The sequence below is a fragment of the Diabrotica virgifera genome, chromosome 6 (assembly GCF_917563875.1).
Source record: "Diabrotica virgifera virgifera chromosome 6, PGI_DIABVI_V3a".
Lineage (NCBI taxonomy): Eukaryota > Metazoa > Arthropoda > Insecta > Coleoptera > Chrysomelidae > Diabrotica > Diabrotica virgifera.
The window spans coordinates 47,717,599-47,736,804 of NC_065448.1; the positions used below are offsets into that span (position 1 = coordinate 47,717,599).

At 31.7% G+C, this 19,206-nt stretch overlaps 1 protein-coding gene across 2 annotated transcripts in view; it reads left to right on the forward strand.

The window, feature by feature from the left end:
- The first annotated feature begins 1,477 nt into the window (after positions 1-1,477).
- Positions 1,478-19,206, forward strand: part of LOC126885964 (protein sarah) — a 43,787-nt gene continuing 26,058 nt past the window's right edge. Inside the window, exons 1-3 of one of the 2 annotated variants that reach the window (XM_050652801.1) lie at positions 1,478-1,612; positions 9,475-9,688; positions 17,138-17,631. In XM_050652801.1, coding sequence (XP_050508758.1) covers positions 9,490-9,688; positions 17,138-17,613 — 675 coding nt within the window. In that variant the 5' untranslated portion in view covers positions 1,478-1,612; positions 9,475-9,489 and the 3' untranslated portion in view covers positions 17,614-17,631. Of the gene's footprint in view, positions 1,613-9,474; positions 9,689-17,137; positions 17,849-19,206 lie in introns of those variants that run through there. The other variant, XM_050652800.1, reaches the window with a different exon arrangement.

A 19,206-nucleotide genomic window follows, 5' to 3' on the forward strand; every position in this document is an offset into this window, starting at 1 on the left:
GCAAGATGTCTTGGATCTGATCATACAACTTCTCGACTTCATCGTCATATTTTCTATCTGCAGTCGGGGCATAGATTTGAAGTATGTTAGTTTTAAATGGTTGAGTATTTATTTGGAGTAATATTATTCTATCCGACACTGGTACGAAATTGGTCACATATTTACTCAGTTCTGATGTTACTAATATACCTACACCATTTTTGTGATGCGGATCTTCTGTGCTGTTACCGGAATAATATAATACACTTCCGTCCTTTTTACAAGTTCCTGACTCTGGCCATCTCATTTCGCTGATTCCCAGTAGGTCTATTTTCATTCTTTTCATTTCTTGAATTGCGTTGTCAAGTTTCCCAGCCGCAAATAGACTTCTAACATTCCATGTGCACATTCTAAAATTAGATTTCTTTATTTTTAGGATTTCTTCACGAGGTTTTCGCATGTTTACGACCGGAGAGGCCTCGTGGTATAAACATGTTTCTCCTCTCCTGCCGAATCTTGGCCTCCGCTTTCCATGATTAGTAACGGTTTGCAATTGAAGTGTCAATTCTATGGTGATTTTCCTGGGGGTGCTCTATTAGCCGTTAATGCAGTGGTTCCCCTTTGCCTTCTGCATTCTTATGCCGTTGACCATTATTTGTTGATTCATCCGTCTTCGGGGCCGATTTCTCAACCCCAGGACAAAAGAGTGCCCTACCACTCACCAACTCATCCGCCCTAAGCCGTTGGTCAGTAAGTGGGGGATTGCTTATAATATCTATGCTTACAAGTGTGAAATTTGTTCTAAGAAATTTAGTCGCGATGAAAATTTGAAAAATCATTTAAGAATACACGCAATGGTGAAACGCCTTACACCTGCAAAATTTGTTGTAAACAGTTTACTAAAGCAAGAAATTTAAAAAATTATTTGAGATTGCACACAGGAGAAAATCCTTAATTAAAAGTGCGAAATTTGTGCTGAGCAATTTAGTGAAGCAGGGCTTTTGAAAGTCATTTGAGAAAGCACACGGGAGAAAAGCCTTACAAGTGTGATATTTGTTATAGTCGAGAAAAGAGAAAGAAAAAGTGATAAAGTGTTTTTAATAATATATCTACTGTTACTATCGGAACGAGTAGATAAATTTTGAACATCTTTACCAGATTAAAATACAATAATATTGCATAGGTACAGCTAATTTTCTTTTGACTCTACAACCCAATGAGACCAATTTAAAAGTTCTGTAAAAAATTTATCATATTTGGATATATTATGTACTTTTATATTATATAATTATTCATGCAACTGGCAGCATGTTGGGAGGTGTTCAAAAATGGTTCACAGCGCAAGTTTAAACAGTTTTACAATACATATTAATTATTTACCATTAGCCATGTGATGTATGTTGCCTATCTTACAGTATCTATTAGTTGAAAAGTGAAATTATTCACGGAACTATTATTATTTGTCATTTGTCAAGTTTAAAATTTGTTTCCATGTCAATGAGTCGTGACCATTTGACATTTGGTGATATAGAATAGAGATTGAAGGTGTTTTTGTTGTGTTTTTGATATCAATCAATTTTAAATTGCCGAGTTATCAGCAAGCGACATAAGACTAACTCATTTCGCTGTTAAGGTAAGCCTATTTTGTAAAGTATACTATTTAAATTTACGCGGATTGTCAAATCATTTTTGTTCAAATTTAAGTCTTAAAACCCTTCCAATATGATACAAGTTTCAAGGGTTTTTGATATTATGTTCCTAGTGAATGGCTTTAATTTAATTTCTTGGAACATAAACAGGATTAGCACAAGGTGATCTTCTATCCAAGATCCCATTCTACTCTCGGCTGGAGAGTGAAATAAGGAGTGGTATAAACAGAAAAGATATTACAATAAGTCAGTTATTCCTTGGATTATAATAACTGGTATAAACAAGGCTACATGTCATGAAGAATGCAGAAGAATTATGGCTATAGTATAATAACTGTAATTCAAAAACTATGGAAATTACAATTAAATTGCTATTGATAACATATCTACCTACATACATACATAATATGTAATCAAAAACCTCTTATACCCATAGGTGTCGAGGTGTACAAGATCTCTTAAATTTTTTCTACAAATTTCTACCATTTCAATTTCATTTCTTCCGCTTTAGGCTTAGTGATTTCGTTCCTACTTCTTGTCTAATGTCTTCGTTTCTTCTTTTGTCTGTCCTAACACCCAGCACTTTCCTCAAATATTTCATTTCACTTATTTGCAGTCGCTTTGTTTTCTTTTCGTCGAGTACCCAGTTTTCTGCCCCATAGGTTTGTACACTGTTTGGTATTGGGACCGTGCAAGTTCGGCAAAGCGACCTCTATTTCTACGCTCTGTACTTTTATTCGCACTTTTAATTATATTGGCCAATTATATTAGTCCTGGTTGCTGGATAATTGTCAAGACCATAGTCCAAAAAAATAATAAGAAGAAAAAATAAGATGCAGGTTATGTTTAGCAAACGTAAACAATTGTATGTAGTAAATAAAATCAGTTATTAAAATGCAGTACTGCAAGCAAAATACAATTAATTAAATTTACCTTTATATAATAATTGCATATCATATCAATATTGTGGAGCAATATATAATTTTTCTGCGTCAATGACAGAAGGTATGAAATATACGTCAATTTGACAATTTCAATTGACAATATGAATTATTTAAGATAGATGCAATATTTCTCCGCGACTCGCGCACTGTCGTTTCTCGTTTCCTTTCCAAGTACTTGCACGCCACGAATAGGACCATTTTTGTTTTTGTTGTTTCTTTTCTGTTCAAGAACTTAACTCTAAATACTTGTATACTTCTATCTATTCGATTCTATTTTCTTCAATATGTTTATTTTTGTTTTGTTTTTTGTTACTACCATCACTTTAGTTTTCTCAGTGTTAAGTTGTATGATTTTAATTCTTCTGCTCACATTGTCATGTTCTTTTGAAGGTCTTTTTCTGTTTTTGTTATAAGCACGCTACTGCTTGCTTCTACTTTGACTACTGATGTTTCTGTATCCTGCAATATATTTTTTTGTTTTTGGCCAGCAAGCTTTTATTACTTCATCCATCATGCTTATAAACAATAATGTGCTCAATACACAACCCTGTCTGACTCCATCGTTATTTTTAAAGATTTTTTAGGTTCAGTTTCTTGTTCTGTTATTGATAACATGAACAGTTAATACTTCTATTCATGATTAGAGTAAAGTCAAAAAAGTTACATAGTTAATGTGTGTAAGTGTAGTTTTCCTGATATCTCACCGAAAAGTAATGAACTTGCTTTACTTTATCATATCCGGATATGTCATTTATATAATGTCTGTCCAATACGAACTACATTAGTTCCATCTTTGTTGGCTGGCTACAAATATTTGAGAGTACACTCATCGGGGCAGTTTCAGCATGTAAGAAGATGTTCCATATTTTGTATTTCTCCACAGCCACAGTTCCCATCATCTTGGTGCATTTCCCCCCATTTTGCCTTCTTTGATTTTCCTGGAGCTACCCCTGTTCTTATGCTATTCATAGTTTTCCACTTTATAAAGCCTAGAGATTGGTCAGTCCATTGAACCTGGCAAAAAGGAAAATATTTGGGCTGTTCATCCTAATCCCGCATTACTCCAAGGAATATTTTCCAAGATTTTAGCTGCTTTAGTGATATTCAAGCTCTGTATAGGGCATGACACTCTTCTACAAACTCCAGTTTGGTTTTTTTCTTATAAAAGACAGTTGGTTTAAACCAGTTTGGTTTTTTCTTAAAAAAACCAGTTGGTTTATACCTTGGTTTAAACCAAGGTTTAACCTGCCAACCCTGTTCATGGGTATTCTTTCATTTTTCCGACTGTACATTTTACTAAGTTGGACAGACTGAAAAAAATAATTTCGTCTTGTTTTAAAAATTTAATGTCACCAAAAAAAACTCAATTCAAACAAAAAAAAAATATATAATTCTTTCAAACAAAGTTCAATAATTTATTTAAATATCTTGCAAAACGGCCATCTTGCAAAAGTTATCTGTCATCACTGTCATGAAATTATTATGACGTCTAAAATTTAAAAAGTTCTTAAATTGTAAATTGCAAGTAAGTGTTAAAACCAATATCAAATTATTGTAGAAAGTGAAATTGTAGGTAATAGTTATTTATGTAACAAGTCAGTAAAGTTACTCTTTATCGAACGAGTTTGATATTCTGATATCGGACGAGTTCGATAAAGGGTCTTTACTGACGTGGTGCATACAAAATTTTATCGCCAATCATAAAAAACATTAACACTTACTTAATTACATCCTAATGAAAAAAGAGTGTGTGTACTTGGTACACACGTAAGACGTTATACTTCTATTATTATAATTTCAATGAAATAAATATATTTTAAACAGTTTAATCGTATTTTTATTTAAATATTAAACCAATTTTAACACTTAAAATAAAATATAAAAAATTAAAAATACCGTTAATAGTTACGTTATTGTTTATAAAGTGTAGTAGCCTTCCGCAGCGCAGTTTTTCTTTTCCCTTGATGAATAGTGGAAAATCTAAGTAAATATATTTGCTAACAAATTATCATCAATATCTGTCACCGTCCTATATATAATCGAATTAACAAAAACACCATTTCATAATATTTTTGCATTAATACAAAACTTAAAAGATAGAATTTTATTAATTTTAGACGAAATAAAAATTCCGTATGACAGTAATGACGATGACAGAATGCTTTTGCATGATGGTCGATTTCGATGTTTAATCGATAGTTGTTCAAGTAATAAATATTGAATAAGTACCTAATTACTAAATCTGCAAAGTTTCCATTTATGTTTTATGAATATAATTGCAAAATACTACAGAATTTCACTTTCTGACATAAATTTAATCAATAATAACGTAAATTTTGTATAATATTTTTAATAATTAAAGTAAATAAATTTTAAGTTCACTCAAATAAATAATCGATTACTGCCATCGACCGCTTACATTCAATCTCAGTTCATTTGATTAATCGCGGCAGGTAAAGTAAAATTCTTCTTTCAGTACAATAATGTGTTACTTTACTGCCGCAAATGGCGTCAAATGAGTACAATAATGAATGACTTTAGTGACGGTTGGCGATAAAATATATTTTAGCATTATCCAAGTTGTCAAGCTTTCAGTAGGTACTTCTTTTTCCAGTTTTTCATTCAGGGATTATTAAAATTAAAGATGATTAATTTCATGAAATAAGATAATCAAATTAAAAATTAATTTATAATTAATGAAGATAATCAAATGACTTAATGAAGATAATCAAATTAAAAAAATTGTGTAATATTATAATAAGATTTTAAATAAGTGACAGATTTTTATTCAATTTATTTTATAGATTTAATATTATTTTTAAACAATTACAGAGCCCAAACCCTTACGTAGTAAACTTTAAAGTGCGAATCTTCGGAATTCAAATTCCAAGTTGATTTCCAATCAAATTATGTTGGCGATAAAATTTTGTATGCACCACGTCAGTAAAGACTCTGTCGACCTGTCTGCTACTCGCCTCGCTCGCTACGCTCGCTCTTCTCGTAATATCAAGACTCGTTCGATAAGAGTCACTTTACTGACTTGGTACATAATTAACTATTTCTACTATTCATTAATATTTTTCTGAAAAAAATTGGTTGTAAATTGATGTAATTTGTGTATTTTGTACTTCCTTGTAAAATGAGTTTCTTGTTTGAAATATTTTTCTTATTTTTATAAATACTTTGATAAAAGAGATGTTTTAAATTCTAGATAGAAGAAAAATCTTAAGATAAACCGCTCTCTATTATTCAAAACTATTTTTGTTTAACTGTTTTGTAGACGTCATTAGATAATATATATTTGTAGACTGATTTGTAAAGGAAAAACATAAGATAAGAAGTACGTAATTTCGCGTCTGTTGTATTTTGTTACTAGATCAAAGATTTTGTAAACATTCGCGCTAAAACATTCCAATTCTTCACGATTTTTAGACATTTACTACGGTTGCCTACTCCGACTGTGGTGGGGAGACTTAAATGTTCGACTTACGTCACAAGAGTACGCAAGCCCATTTTCAAATTTGTTACAGTAATGATCTTCGATCTTTGAATGTGTATTATTTGTGTTATTATTTATCTTATATAAATCCTAGTTTAGTTTATATTTTTGTATTTGAAATTTTGGGTGTTGTTTCACGTAAAAAAATTATTTTGAATTATTCATGAAAAGATATTTATTGTATTTGTACATCGTACCTATTGTAGCAGCTTAAATCACCGCCGCCTACGAAAACTATAACTCTGAAAAATGCCGTTAAGAGTAGAACTTTCAATGAACGCCGCGAAAAATATTATTTTCGGTTATATGGTTGTGAACATTATAATCCCTAATAAAGTGTTAGCAAAAAAATTTATTTTTTGAGGAGAATCAGCAAAAAACATCATTTGGGTTTGTGGGTCCACGAAAATTATAATTACTAAAAAGTTCTCAGAAATAATTGTTTTCGTCGGCAGAAACAGAAACAGAAAGGGAAATAATTGTTTTCGTCAGCATGTATTATGAACTAAATCTTTTCGTTATAAATATTTTGGGAGTTATAATCTTCGCGGACACGCATACAGGGTGAGTCATGAGGAACTGTACATACTCCTACCTCGTATAGAGGCCCCTATGGGAAATAACAAATGACCATTAAAAAGTGTCTGCTCCCATTGTTTAATAATATACAGGGCGAGTTTCGCATTTTGACAGAAATTTGTATTCGTCATAATTTTTGAACGGTCAGATCGATGTGTCTCTTATTTTGGTCAATCGTTACACTATTGCCACCTAATCAACTGATTTATTCAAACTAGAAAAAAATCAGGTCCGGCTTTAAAAAAGTTAGTTCGTTTGGGTCTTAGAAAAAATTTCACCCTGTATAAGCTTTTTGAAAACTCTAATATGAATTTTACAAATTAGAGAAATAGGCAATTAAAATAAAATATTTATTTTTTTCCGCACACGATTGCTTAATTTTTTATAAAAAATCAAATTTGATTATGAATTAAAAGTTTGGTAAAGTCAACCATAGATTTAACAAAATTAACTTTTATTGCCAAAATTAATTTTTTTTGAACAAATATTTAATTTATGTTACCACCAATCAACTGATTTATTCAAACAAGAAAAAAATCAGGCCCGGATTTAAAAAATAAGTTCGTTTTGGTCTTAGAAAAAATTTCACCCTGTATACGCTTTTTGAAAACTCTAATATGATTTTTACAAATTAGACAAGTAGGAAATTAAAATGGCATATTTATTTTTTCCCCACACGATTACTTAATTTTTTATAAAAAAAAAATCAAATTTGACTCTGAATAATTAAAAGTTTGGTAAAGTGAACCATAGATTAAAAAAAAATAACTTTTATTACAAAAATGAATTTTTTTTGAACAAATATTTAATTTATGTTACCACCAATCAACTGATTTATTCAAACAAGAAAAAAATCATTCCCGGATTTAAAAAATAAGTTCGTTTTGGTCTTAGAAAAAATTTCACCCTGTATACACTTTTTGAAAACTCTAATATAAATTTTACAAATAAGACAAATAGGCAATTAAAATGGCATATTTATTTTTTCCCCACACGATTACTTATTTTTTTATTAAAAAATCAAATTTGACTATGTATGCATAAAAAGTTTGGCAAAGGTTTTGCATAGATTTAAAAAAATTAACTTTTTTTACAAAAATTAATTTACAAAAACAACGTTTTTCTTAAAATTAAAAGTTTTACTATTTTTTTTTCGTCTAGATCTAAAACTTCCCGTAACACTTCTTTTGGACTCTATAGTTTAACATAGACGTGATCAAATTGATAAATTTTAAATTTTTCCACCTAATTTTTGCGATTTACAAGTTTGCAACTTTTACAAGAAGGAGACTGAAAGTCTACAACAATTTTCATAGTCTTCACAATGGTAAGAGGTATGTGCTGTAAAAATTTCAGAAAAAAAATTAAAATGGAACAGAGTTGTAGCGAGTTAAACCGTGAGTTCATTTTTTTTTTCAATTTTAGGTTAAAATTCCGATTTTGACAAATTTGATTTTTTAATAAAAAAATAAGTAATCGTGTGGGGAAAAAAATAAATATGCCATTTTAATTGCCTATTTGTCTCATTTGTAAAATTCATATTAGAGTTTTCAAAAAGCGTATACAGGGTGAAATTTTTTCTAAGACCAAAACGAACTAATTTTTTAAATCCGGACCTGATTTTTCTCTAGTTTGAATAAATCAGTTGATTGGATAGTAACATAAATTACTTATTTGTGCAAAAAAATTAATTTTTGTAATAAAAGTTATTTTTTTTTAAATCTATGGTTCACTTTACCAAACTTTTAATTCATAGTGAAATTTGATTTTTTTTATAAAAAATTAAGTAATCGTGTGCGGAAAAAAATAAATATGCCATTTTAATTGCCTATTTGTCTAATTTGTAAAATTCGTATTAGAGTTTTCAAAAAGCATATACAGGGTGAAATTTTTTCTAAGACCCAAACGAACTAATTTTTTTAAAGCCGGACCTGATTTTTTTCTAGTTTAATGAATTAGTTGATTAGGTGGTAATAGTCTAACGATTGGCCAAAATAAGAGACACATCGATCTGACCGTTCAAAAATTATGACGAATACAAGTTTCTGTCAAAATGCGAAACTCGCCCTGTATATTATTAAACAATGGGATCAGACACTTTTTAATGGTCATTTGTTATTCCCCATAGGAGCCTCTATACGAGGTAGGAGTATGTACAGTTCCTCATGACTCACCCTGTATAAAAAACAATTGCATCGCCAACACTTATCAAAGAGTTACTTTTTTCACTGGAAATGTATTAGGAATCACATTAATCATAGGTACCAGCGAAATAAGAACATATATTTATAAGGTAGGTTAAAACGTTAAAATTTCAGTATATATTAACGTAATAATAATGTTGATGAGATTTTAGAATGCTAGGTAATGTAATGTAATGCCAAGTAATTCTAATTCACATAATCCTAGCTGACCTCTAAGGACGGTATGTATTCAATAGTTGATCCAGTATTGGTGGAAATTCAGTATAAGCGACAAATTTTCAGTGTAGAGTGGAGATAGAAGTCCTAGATTTCCGTAAATATTGCATTGACCGTTGGGTAAACGTGAACAACCGATCCTGATTAATTTTAAGTAGCAAGCCACCAAAATATCAAGAGTTTTCCACACTTAGGTATTATATGTATTCACTAAACGTCTTTATTTCACAAATATGTTTACTATTTTCCATACATCAAAGACATAAAAATACCGATTAATCGCATTAAGATTCAAATTACTGTACCCTCGTGACGTAATCGCGGGCTTAATGTTCATTGGTTAGTCGGAGTAGGCAACCGTAGTAAATGTCTAAGAACCGTGTCAATTCTTACTTTTGTTCCAGCGTCCACCTTTGAGAATGGCGGAAAGTAGTAATGGGGAATTAAGTGATGAAGATATTATTATTAATGATCAAGATGGTCTTCCAAATGTACATCCCAACCTAATAGCCGAAGCTGAGATTGATAGCCCAGAACAACATTCTGATGACGAATTCGAGGATTTGCCGTCGTCTCTTATTGTTACAAATATACATGACTCAGTTTTTACCACCCCAGGTAAGATATGATTATTTATTATCTACTTTTTTAAAAATACATTTTTTAAAATTCAACAAGACTTATGCGCAGCTAATTCAAAATTCATTTTTTGATGAAAATTATCAGTTTGTGCCATACGTATACCTATTATACAGTGCGGTGGAATAAGTGTTGCCCCCCCCCCCCCTGTTAACTTGTTTATTTTAAGATATAAGCAAAACGCTCAGACCGGTCGATTTTTAAACTAACCATAGTATATTATAGCATCAACGTTTCGAACTTTACGCGTTCCCTCTTCAGGTGGCAGCCATAACTTTGATTTTTTTAAACGGGAAAGTACATCATGTGACCCCTCATTTAAAAGCTCTTAAAATACTGATTTCAAAAATGTATATTACGTTAATCCTGTTTGAGAGCGTAGGCGCAAAATTTCGGTCGAATTCTTTCTAAATGCAATCATTTTTTTCGAATCCTGAAAAAACTAATAAATATTTTTGAAAAATTTAAACGCAGAATGAAATATTACAGTATTCTCGATGGTCCAAAGTCCCTGAGAACTCCTATAATGTTTATTTTAATAAGTCACAGTGGTGAAAAAAAGAGAAAATTTAGTGTGATTTTTAATTTCAACTATATCATTCAAAAGAAACTTTTTGTTTATTCTAAGGGACTGTCAGCCTTCCGTAATAATCTAATCTTTCATTCTGCGTTTAGATTTTTCAAAAATACTTATTAGTTTTCTCAGAATTCAAAAAAAATGCGTTTAAAAAGTGTTTGACCGAAATTTTGCGCCTACGATCTCAAAAAGGATTCAAGTATTATACATTTTTGAAATCAGTATTTCAAAATCTGTTAAATGAGGTGTCACATGATGTACTTTACCATTTAAAAAAATCAAAGTTATGGCTGTCACCTGAAGAGGTATCGCGTAAAGTTAGAAACGTTGATGCTATAATATACTATGGTTAGTTTAAAAATCGACCTGTCCGAGAGTTTTGCTTATACAGTACAACCTGCCATATCCGGACCTGTCATATCCGGACCTCCCCATATCCGGACGGTTCTGCGCCGTCCGGATCTACCGAAATCTACCGAGAAAGGCAGTCCTGCTGTTGGACAACGCACTAAAAGAAGAACTAAAAGATGGCGGAATAATGTATTATAGAATCTAAAAAACGTTTCTATCGACGAAAGTTATTGACGGCGTTGATTACTGGAATGTATGAAGGAGAAAACGTTTCAGATACTATAAAAGAAGTAGTGGTCTTGATATCCGGATTTTTTCATATCCGGATCGGTCTGTTGACACATTGATCCGGATATGGCAGGTTTTACTGTATTCTTAAAATAAACAAGTTAACATGGGGGGGGGGTAACACTTATTCCACCGCACTGTATATGTGTATATGTAGGTGAAGGTCAAATTATATACTACTACTACATGTCGGTTTATAATAGACTACAGGCCCATGTCCAAAAAATGGATGGGTCATAATATGAACCACCACCCAGATAGCACAAGTACGTTTTATGGACATCCAATGGACGTACATCTGTGTACATTGGAGCGTCCAATGGACGTCCCGCTAAGGTACAATGGACATCCGATGGACGTCCAACGAATGTCCAGAGTTCACAAAATTGGACGTCCATAGAACGTCCGCTACAAACGTACATTGTGCGTTGTATTGAAGCTTTCAGTGTACACCTTATGTACATTCAATGTACGTCTTATGGACATTTGTAGGGCACTTTTCAGAAAGAAATCTAGTATCCATAATTTTGTGAATACATAGCAAAAAGCCTTTATAGGAAATAGTTCCTTATAATACTAAACTTATACTTAAAAATATTACACAAAAGACCTTTTTATTTCTCTTTACTATAACTTCATTATAATATATACTTTATTATAGGAACTAGGAACTTCATTAATGCACGACTGCACTTGCACGATAAACAGAAAACACAAATATATCACAGGATGTATTTTCATAAAGACGAGATTCAGATAATGACGCCCTAGGAAGCATGCACATTAAAAGAGGTTTAATCTCTGTTCTGTTTCTGTTCCAAACTATTTTTAGAGTCAGTACTGTTGTTGTATATTACAAGCGCGTTTGCCATTCTGTGAATTATCATAAATAAACCATCCTTCAGTATTCCACAACAATTAACAGCGATAATCCCCTAAAAGTACCTGCCTAATACTACCTTTCACGACCGATAGCGCGAAGAGCGACAACGTTGTCAAGAAGATTCCCATTTAGTTTGTATTGGGACTTAATATAATAGTCGCGTTTTGTGTAAAATATCCATGGACCACAAATGGATGTCCAATGTACGTTGAAATCAAACGTCCAATGGACGTCCCGTAATGTACGTACATAGTACGTCCAGTTTTGGTCCATGGACGTTTGGACGTTAAATGTACGTTATATGGACGTACATCGGACGTTGTGTGCTATATGGGCAGGTGACGTATATAGGACGATATAAGAGCATAAAATAATAAGGTTCAGCACTATGCCGTCACTTGTAAGCTGTCCAACTGAGTGCTGGTGAGAGTTATTCAAAAGTACAGGCAGAGTGAGTACATTTTGGTCATATATTTTTGTACGGCATTTTTACCATCGATAGATCCATGAAAAATAATAAAAAAGCGCGCAGTGCCGCAAATAAATGGTGCGCTACAAAGTTGGTAATTTTTTTTTATTTTCTGACAATTTCCAGGGTAAATTTGGTCATTTCATTCTGTACGGCATCAGTTTCATACTGTTTCAATACAGCTGCTAATCCATTATTCCGCAACGCCGTAAAAAATCATGCGATAAAGGCAAAATCGAGGGTTGCAATCCCCTCGCTTTCCTTGGTGATTAATTTATTTTGAAAGTATTTTATGCATAGATAATATTTTTTTACATGCCGTACATTTGCCGTAAAGGTTTGTAGGGGAAAAACTCAAGGAAAAGTTCATAGAACGAAATGTAAGAAAAATCCATATAACGAAATGTAAGGTGAAATTCATGACGATATTTTTTATACGCATTTAGATAGTTTATTAATTTGTACTTAATGCAATAATTTATAAAAAGTTAATTCCGTACAAATCTGAAAGTTCATATTGATAAAAAAGTAATAGTAAAAGTAACAGTATAGTTGTTTTATTTATTCACATCATTACAATGAAACAAATCAATTATATGCATGTATGAATAATGTTTGAAGTATATATTAAACCAAAAAGTATACAAAACTGTTGACACTGGGATTTACAATTTCAATTCTTGGATATTATATACATACCCTTTCACTTCAGTTAGACGTCATAATAATTTTATCATATTATCAATTGTTCTCTTCAAAAATATGTTAATACCGTACAGTATGACAGTATCAGATGACCATAAAGTAGTAAACCCTTAAAATGGTAGCGTCATTTTCATCAGCCTAAAAGATATGATCTGCATTAAAATGTACGGCATCATTTTTTCCTAATTTATTTATCTTAATACTATTTAAAACAAGGGAAAATGTAGAAAATTGCTATATTTTATTAATCTATGAATATTTAAACTTTTGCAATAATTTAAAAAATTTCTGTTTTTGTATTTCTTTATAATTTTTTTAGAACAGTTTCTTTTGAACGGCAATACTATATACCATTTGTATTTTACAATATCATGTTAAAAATAGTTAATGATTTTACAGCTTTATAAATCAAGTATACCATGAAATTAAGATAATTATTAATATACATTCAAATGAACAATAATTTTTTGACGGCATTATTTTTAATAGTACTTTTGAGTACATACTAGATATTGTTTTGGAACTGAAGCCGTACTTTTTCAAATCACCCCCCGGACCACGGAAAGAGAGGGGATTACAACCCTCGATTTTCCCCTTGTCGCATGATTTTTGTACGGCGTTGCGGAATAATGGACTAGCAGCTGTATTGAAACAGTATGAAACTGATGCCGTACAGAATGAAATGACCAAATTTACCCTGGAAATTGTCAGAAAATCAAAAAAATTACAAACTTTGCGCACTATTTTTTTACGGCACTGTGTGCTTTCTTATTGTTTTTCATTGATCTATCCATGGTAAAAATGCCGTACAAAAATATATGACCAAAATGTACTCACTCTACCTGCACTTTTGAATTCTCACCAGCACTCAGTTGGACAGTTTACAAGTGACGGCATACTACTGAATCTTATTATTCTATGTTCTTATATCGTCCTATATATGTCATTTGGTGGTTCATATGACCCATCCATTTTTTGGACATGGGCTTTTAGTCTATAACGTTTTCCGAATTCAAATCGCCACTTTGTCCGATTGCTCCATAGTTCCTCTTCTATGTTTCTTTCTCTCATCTCTTTATTTATTCCTTCCCTTTAACTTGTTCTCGGTGTACCTCGTTTCCTCTTTCCTTTTGGTTGCCATTTTAGTATTTTCTTTATTATTCGTTGTTCATGTATTCTTTGTATGTTTGTTTGATTCCCATTATTTCTCTAATGCGTTCGTTGGTAATCCTTTCTCTTCTAGGTCTTTGTTGATTCTGATTTCATAAATCTATGAAACTTTCACCATTGTTGTTCGTGGTGTCTTCAACGTATTTTTCTACTATTTCATCAACATCGTTTCCTTCCTAATCTAATGTTAATATCCTTCATTAATACTTATTTATTACTTATTTTACCCCCGAAACGGAGTGAAACTCACCCCCAGGGTAAAAGCACACATCGGCACAATATCACTTATTAATTTTGTTTGACATGTTATATGCGCGCATGTCAAATTTCATGTCATTCCAAGTGGTTTTTTAAAATTTAGAGCAAAAACCGTGAGTAAACGTACTATAAACCATTATTTTTGCAATAATTTATTAATAACAAAGTCGGAACGTGGTTTAAGCTTTCACAACTAGTGACAATCGATTTAGCTTATAAAAATACTATGAAAAAGACTACAAACTTGCTGTAGATAACGCATTTCGAGCTTTTCGGCGAATAAACAATTATTTTGTTATTAACAAAATAAGAACACATTTTGAGTAATTGCGACTAGTCGCATTCGATTCAGCGGCCAAAAATACACCAGAGAAGACCTATCAATTTATTTACAGGGCTTCTAATAATTCCTGAAAAACACCTAATTTTACCATAATTTGTTAATAACAATTAAACGCACCACATTTGGGCTTCCAGACCACTTCCATTGGATTCAGCGACCCAGAAAACCTATAATACCACCATCAAATCGCGGCGACCTAAAAGTGTACACGGGACCTCCTATGTTGCGACTAGACTATTATTGCGTATACGCTAATAACTGTTAATTTAATTTCATGGATATATTAGATAGTAAATATGTGTCTTTTCTTTAATATTAATCTTTATAACTTCCCAAGTTGTTATGAACTCTCTTAGTCTTCTGTGAATCATCAAAGAAATTCCCTTTGAGCTATACATTTTTTTGTAACTCCACTGATCAAATTATATACACAAACCCGTTTTAGTTTTTACAAAACTTTTTTCTTTTCAAAATATTTTTAAGGTTTCAACTTTTTTCTAAATATTTTTAAGGTTTTTCAAGATGCAGTTAATTGTACTTTAGAAACTGATGAATTGTTACATTATTACCAATAGACCAGGGCGCATCTGTAAAAATATTAGTACATTTGGACGTTGAGGGGTGACTCAAATTTTTTTGAAGAAATTGCTTGAAAATAACTTAAATAATAATATTTGAGTTATCCTCCCTTTCAAAAAGGTCCGGAACATTGTTTAAATAATCAAAATGTCAAAAAATGAAGTAAAAATTCGATTTTTTTCTTGGTTTTTTGATTATAACTTTAAAAATGTTCATTTCCGAGAAAAGTTGGACAGACATAAAAGTTGCGTAATTAAATTTCCTACAATATAGAATTGGTTGAGAATTTAAAAAATAGTCACCCTTGTTGCAAAATAGCAATAATTGCGAAAGAAAACATACAAAAACAAGTATTCGCATTTTACGTTTTTCAACCATTTATGCTACACTTAGGACCCTCAAATTTCACCCAGAAAAACTTTATGATACAGTAAACAATACTGCACATTTCATTAAGATCGGTTCAATAGATTTTGCAAAATAAATTTTGCAATCCAGCTTTCGCAACAAAAAAAAAATTCATTTTTTCAAAATTTTACAGGACTGAAAATAAAGCAGATAGCAAGTTGAAATTTTTGTTGCGTATAGAAGTGTACTGTACCTTTCATTTGCAATTTGCAAAATTAAAATCGATTAACTACCACGGCGTCAGGATTTTTTTTAAATAAACATTAATTATTGGTGCTACGCGCAGGACAGCGGATAGTTTGCTCTGATTGGGCATTCCAATGACCTTTGATAATGATTGATACATTTTACTTTTTATTACATTTCGATATAAATAAATAAATTTGTTTATTGCAAAATAAAAACACATACTCTATCCTTTGAAATAACACTTTTCTTAGCAAAAACTTTCTTTGTTCATATATTTTAACTTAGAGAATAAAAGTTTATTATTTTTAAACATATGCCATTGTTTAAACAATATGTCACAAACAATAATAAAATTAGTTTGATTTTTGTGGAATTAAAATATTAAAATACAACAAAATATAGAGTAAGAAAATAATATATTAGATAAAGATTGGAGGAAATTTTGGTGGAAATCAACTTGTGTGAATCGAACACGGCTGTCCTGCGCGTAGCACCAAAAATTATTGTTTATTTAAAAAATTTCCTGACGCCGTGGTAATTAATCGATTTTAATTTTGCAAAATTGCAAATGAAAGGCACACTTCTATAAGCAAAAAAAATTCAACTTGCTATCTGCTTTATTTTCAGTCCTGCAACATTTAAAAAAAATGAATTTTTTTGCGAAAGCTGGATTGCAAAATTTATTTTGCAAAATCTATTAAGCCGATCTTAATGAAATTTACAGTGTTGTTTTACTATATCATATAGTTTTTCTGGGTAAAATATGAAGGTCCTAAGTGTAGCATAAATGGTTGAAAAACGTAAAATGCGAATACTTGTTTTTGTATGGTTTATTTTCGCAATTATTGCTATTTCGCAACAAAGGTGACTATTTTTTAAATTTTTAAACAATTCTATATTGTAGGAAATTTAATTACGCAACTTTTATGTCAGTACAACTTTTCTCAGAAATAAATAGTTTCAAAGTTATAATCAAAAAACCAATAAAAAAATCGAATTTTTCCTTCATATTTTAAAATTTTGATTATTTAAACAATGTTCCGGACCATTTTGAGTGGGAGGATAACTCAAATATTATTATTTGAGTTATTTTCAAGCAATTTCTGCAAAAAAATTTGAGTCACCTCTCAACGTCCATCTCAAAACAGATGCGCCCTGGACTACAATGTTTTATGAGTTTTATTAACTTTTCCATTAACTGTTTTTAGACAAAAAGCGTGATTTAGAAGAGTTATTTAAAAAGTACGACCCAGATGTAACCTTCCAATGGTTGCGAAGTTTCCGAAGATTACGGGTGAACTTCAAAACTCCCTACGCAGCCGCCAGTGCGAGAATTGAACTTCACCAGTACAAAATCAACGAGTCAGTTATAACCTGTTATTTTGCTCAACCGGTCACACCGGTGAAAAATCCGAATTTGCAACCGCCAGCTCCTTACAAACAGTTCCTAATTTCACCACCCGCATCACCGCCGTTAGATTGGGAGCCCCGCGCCGAAGGAGAACCCATCATCAACCACGACTTGCTGGCTGCGCTAGCTACCCTCACTCCTGGTGCCACTCATGAATTGCATCCTTCGTCTCCAGGACAACCAGCTATAGTCGTCCATACGGCGTTGGGGGCTGCTGCAGCGGCGGCGACCGGCGCCAAACCTAGAAATACAGCTATTCCTGATCGAAGTTAAAGATCGGGATGTCAATAGGTAAATGGAGTTATATTGATACAAGATAAATTTATTTATTTTACTAAAGACTAAAAGTTGATCTGATAACGATTAGAGAAATTGTGGCACCAATTTATTTATGGTTCAGTTTGAATTGAGTGTCATCTATTTATTTTTATTTTGAGAGTTGTAATATTATTACTAAAAATTTCTTTAGTAATGAATATCAGCGTAAGAATAAAATATGCTAAAGTGACATGCTCAATTACTAAGCCTATCGTTTTATTTATTGCGTCTGGGCAATTTATAGAATTTAATTGGATTTATAGATGACCGAGTTTTATAAATGTTTTCCAGTATACGCGGTGTAGCTGTAAAATACCGAAATAGTATTTTAAAATATTATATTTTTATATTCATCTTCAGTCATGCATAAATATTTATACATATAGTTGTTCCATTTTATCTTTTTCCACGCGTCACGAATCATGTTCAAACAAGTTCAATCAAAACATAAAGTGAAACGTACGTCGATGTGTGGTATCATTAATACATAATGTCAGTGGTAATAATTAGGAAATGGCGATTATCCCGTGGACGTATTTTATAAAGTTATTTTATTGAAGTGTTTAATCTTTTTTCGCTATTGAGAAAATTGATCGACTCAACATTAAATAGCATTAACATAGAGATAAATGGTGCAGGATGCTGCAGTTAATACTCAATGGAAAGATCGACGGAAAAAGAGGAATTGGTCGAAAGAAATATTCATGGCTCCGAAACCTTCGTCAATGGACTGGCTTATCAGCAGATCAATTGTTACATGCCGCACAAGATCGAGAACGATATCGGCAAATTGTTATGGAAGCTACCCACGCCTAAAAATTTGGGCACGGTACTTAAGGAAGAAGAAGAGATAAATATAGAATGGTAATAATAGTATCCGGCTCGAAGGACCATGAATAAAATCGGCTCGGCTCAACTTCTATCGCCGATAGTGAACACCAAATTAAAGATGATAGAACTTTATTTAACACGACACTTATAGCCCGGGAGCAATACAAAAGTAATAATCTACTTGCTCTTACTGTCTTACACTGATTGGATGAATGATAACAATGATAATGATGATCGAGACTACATCTTGTCTCTATCAAGTGAATCGAAAGAATAAATAATTGGTCACATCTTAACTCTACGAAGTGATTCGAATGAATGATTATTAATGTACGCTTTTCTCGGTGACAGTATTTTTCTGGGTCAACCCCACGTGCCGAATATAATTACAAAATATTGAAGAACAAAGAAATTGTATTCGATCATCAAACTTAATGTGCCATGTCCAAATATATTGTTTATGATTTGCAATAGTAACTAAATTAGCAGCCCACACATGTTTTAATATAATAACACATTGCTTTAGTATCATATACAGAGTGATAAAAACATTGTTTAATATCAGATATGAAAATTTAGTATTTGATATTAAACACAAAGTAAAACGAAAAGTTATATCAACGACATGCCATGTTGTTTATCCTTGTTTGTTTAACTCATTGTGGTTTCTATGGACAAGCAGCTTAATTTTGCGATACTCGTTTCTGTGAGTAAAAA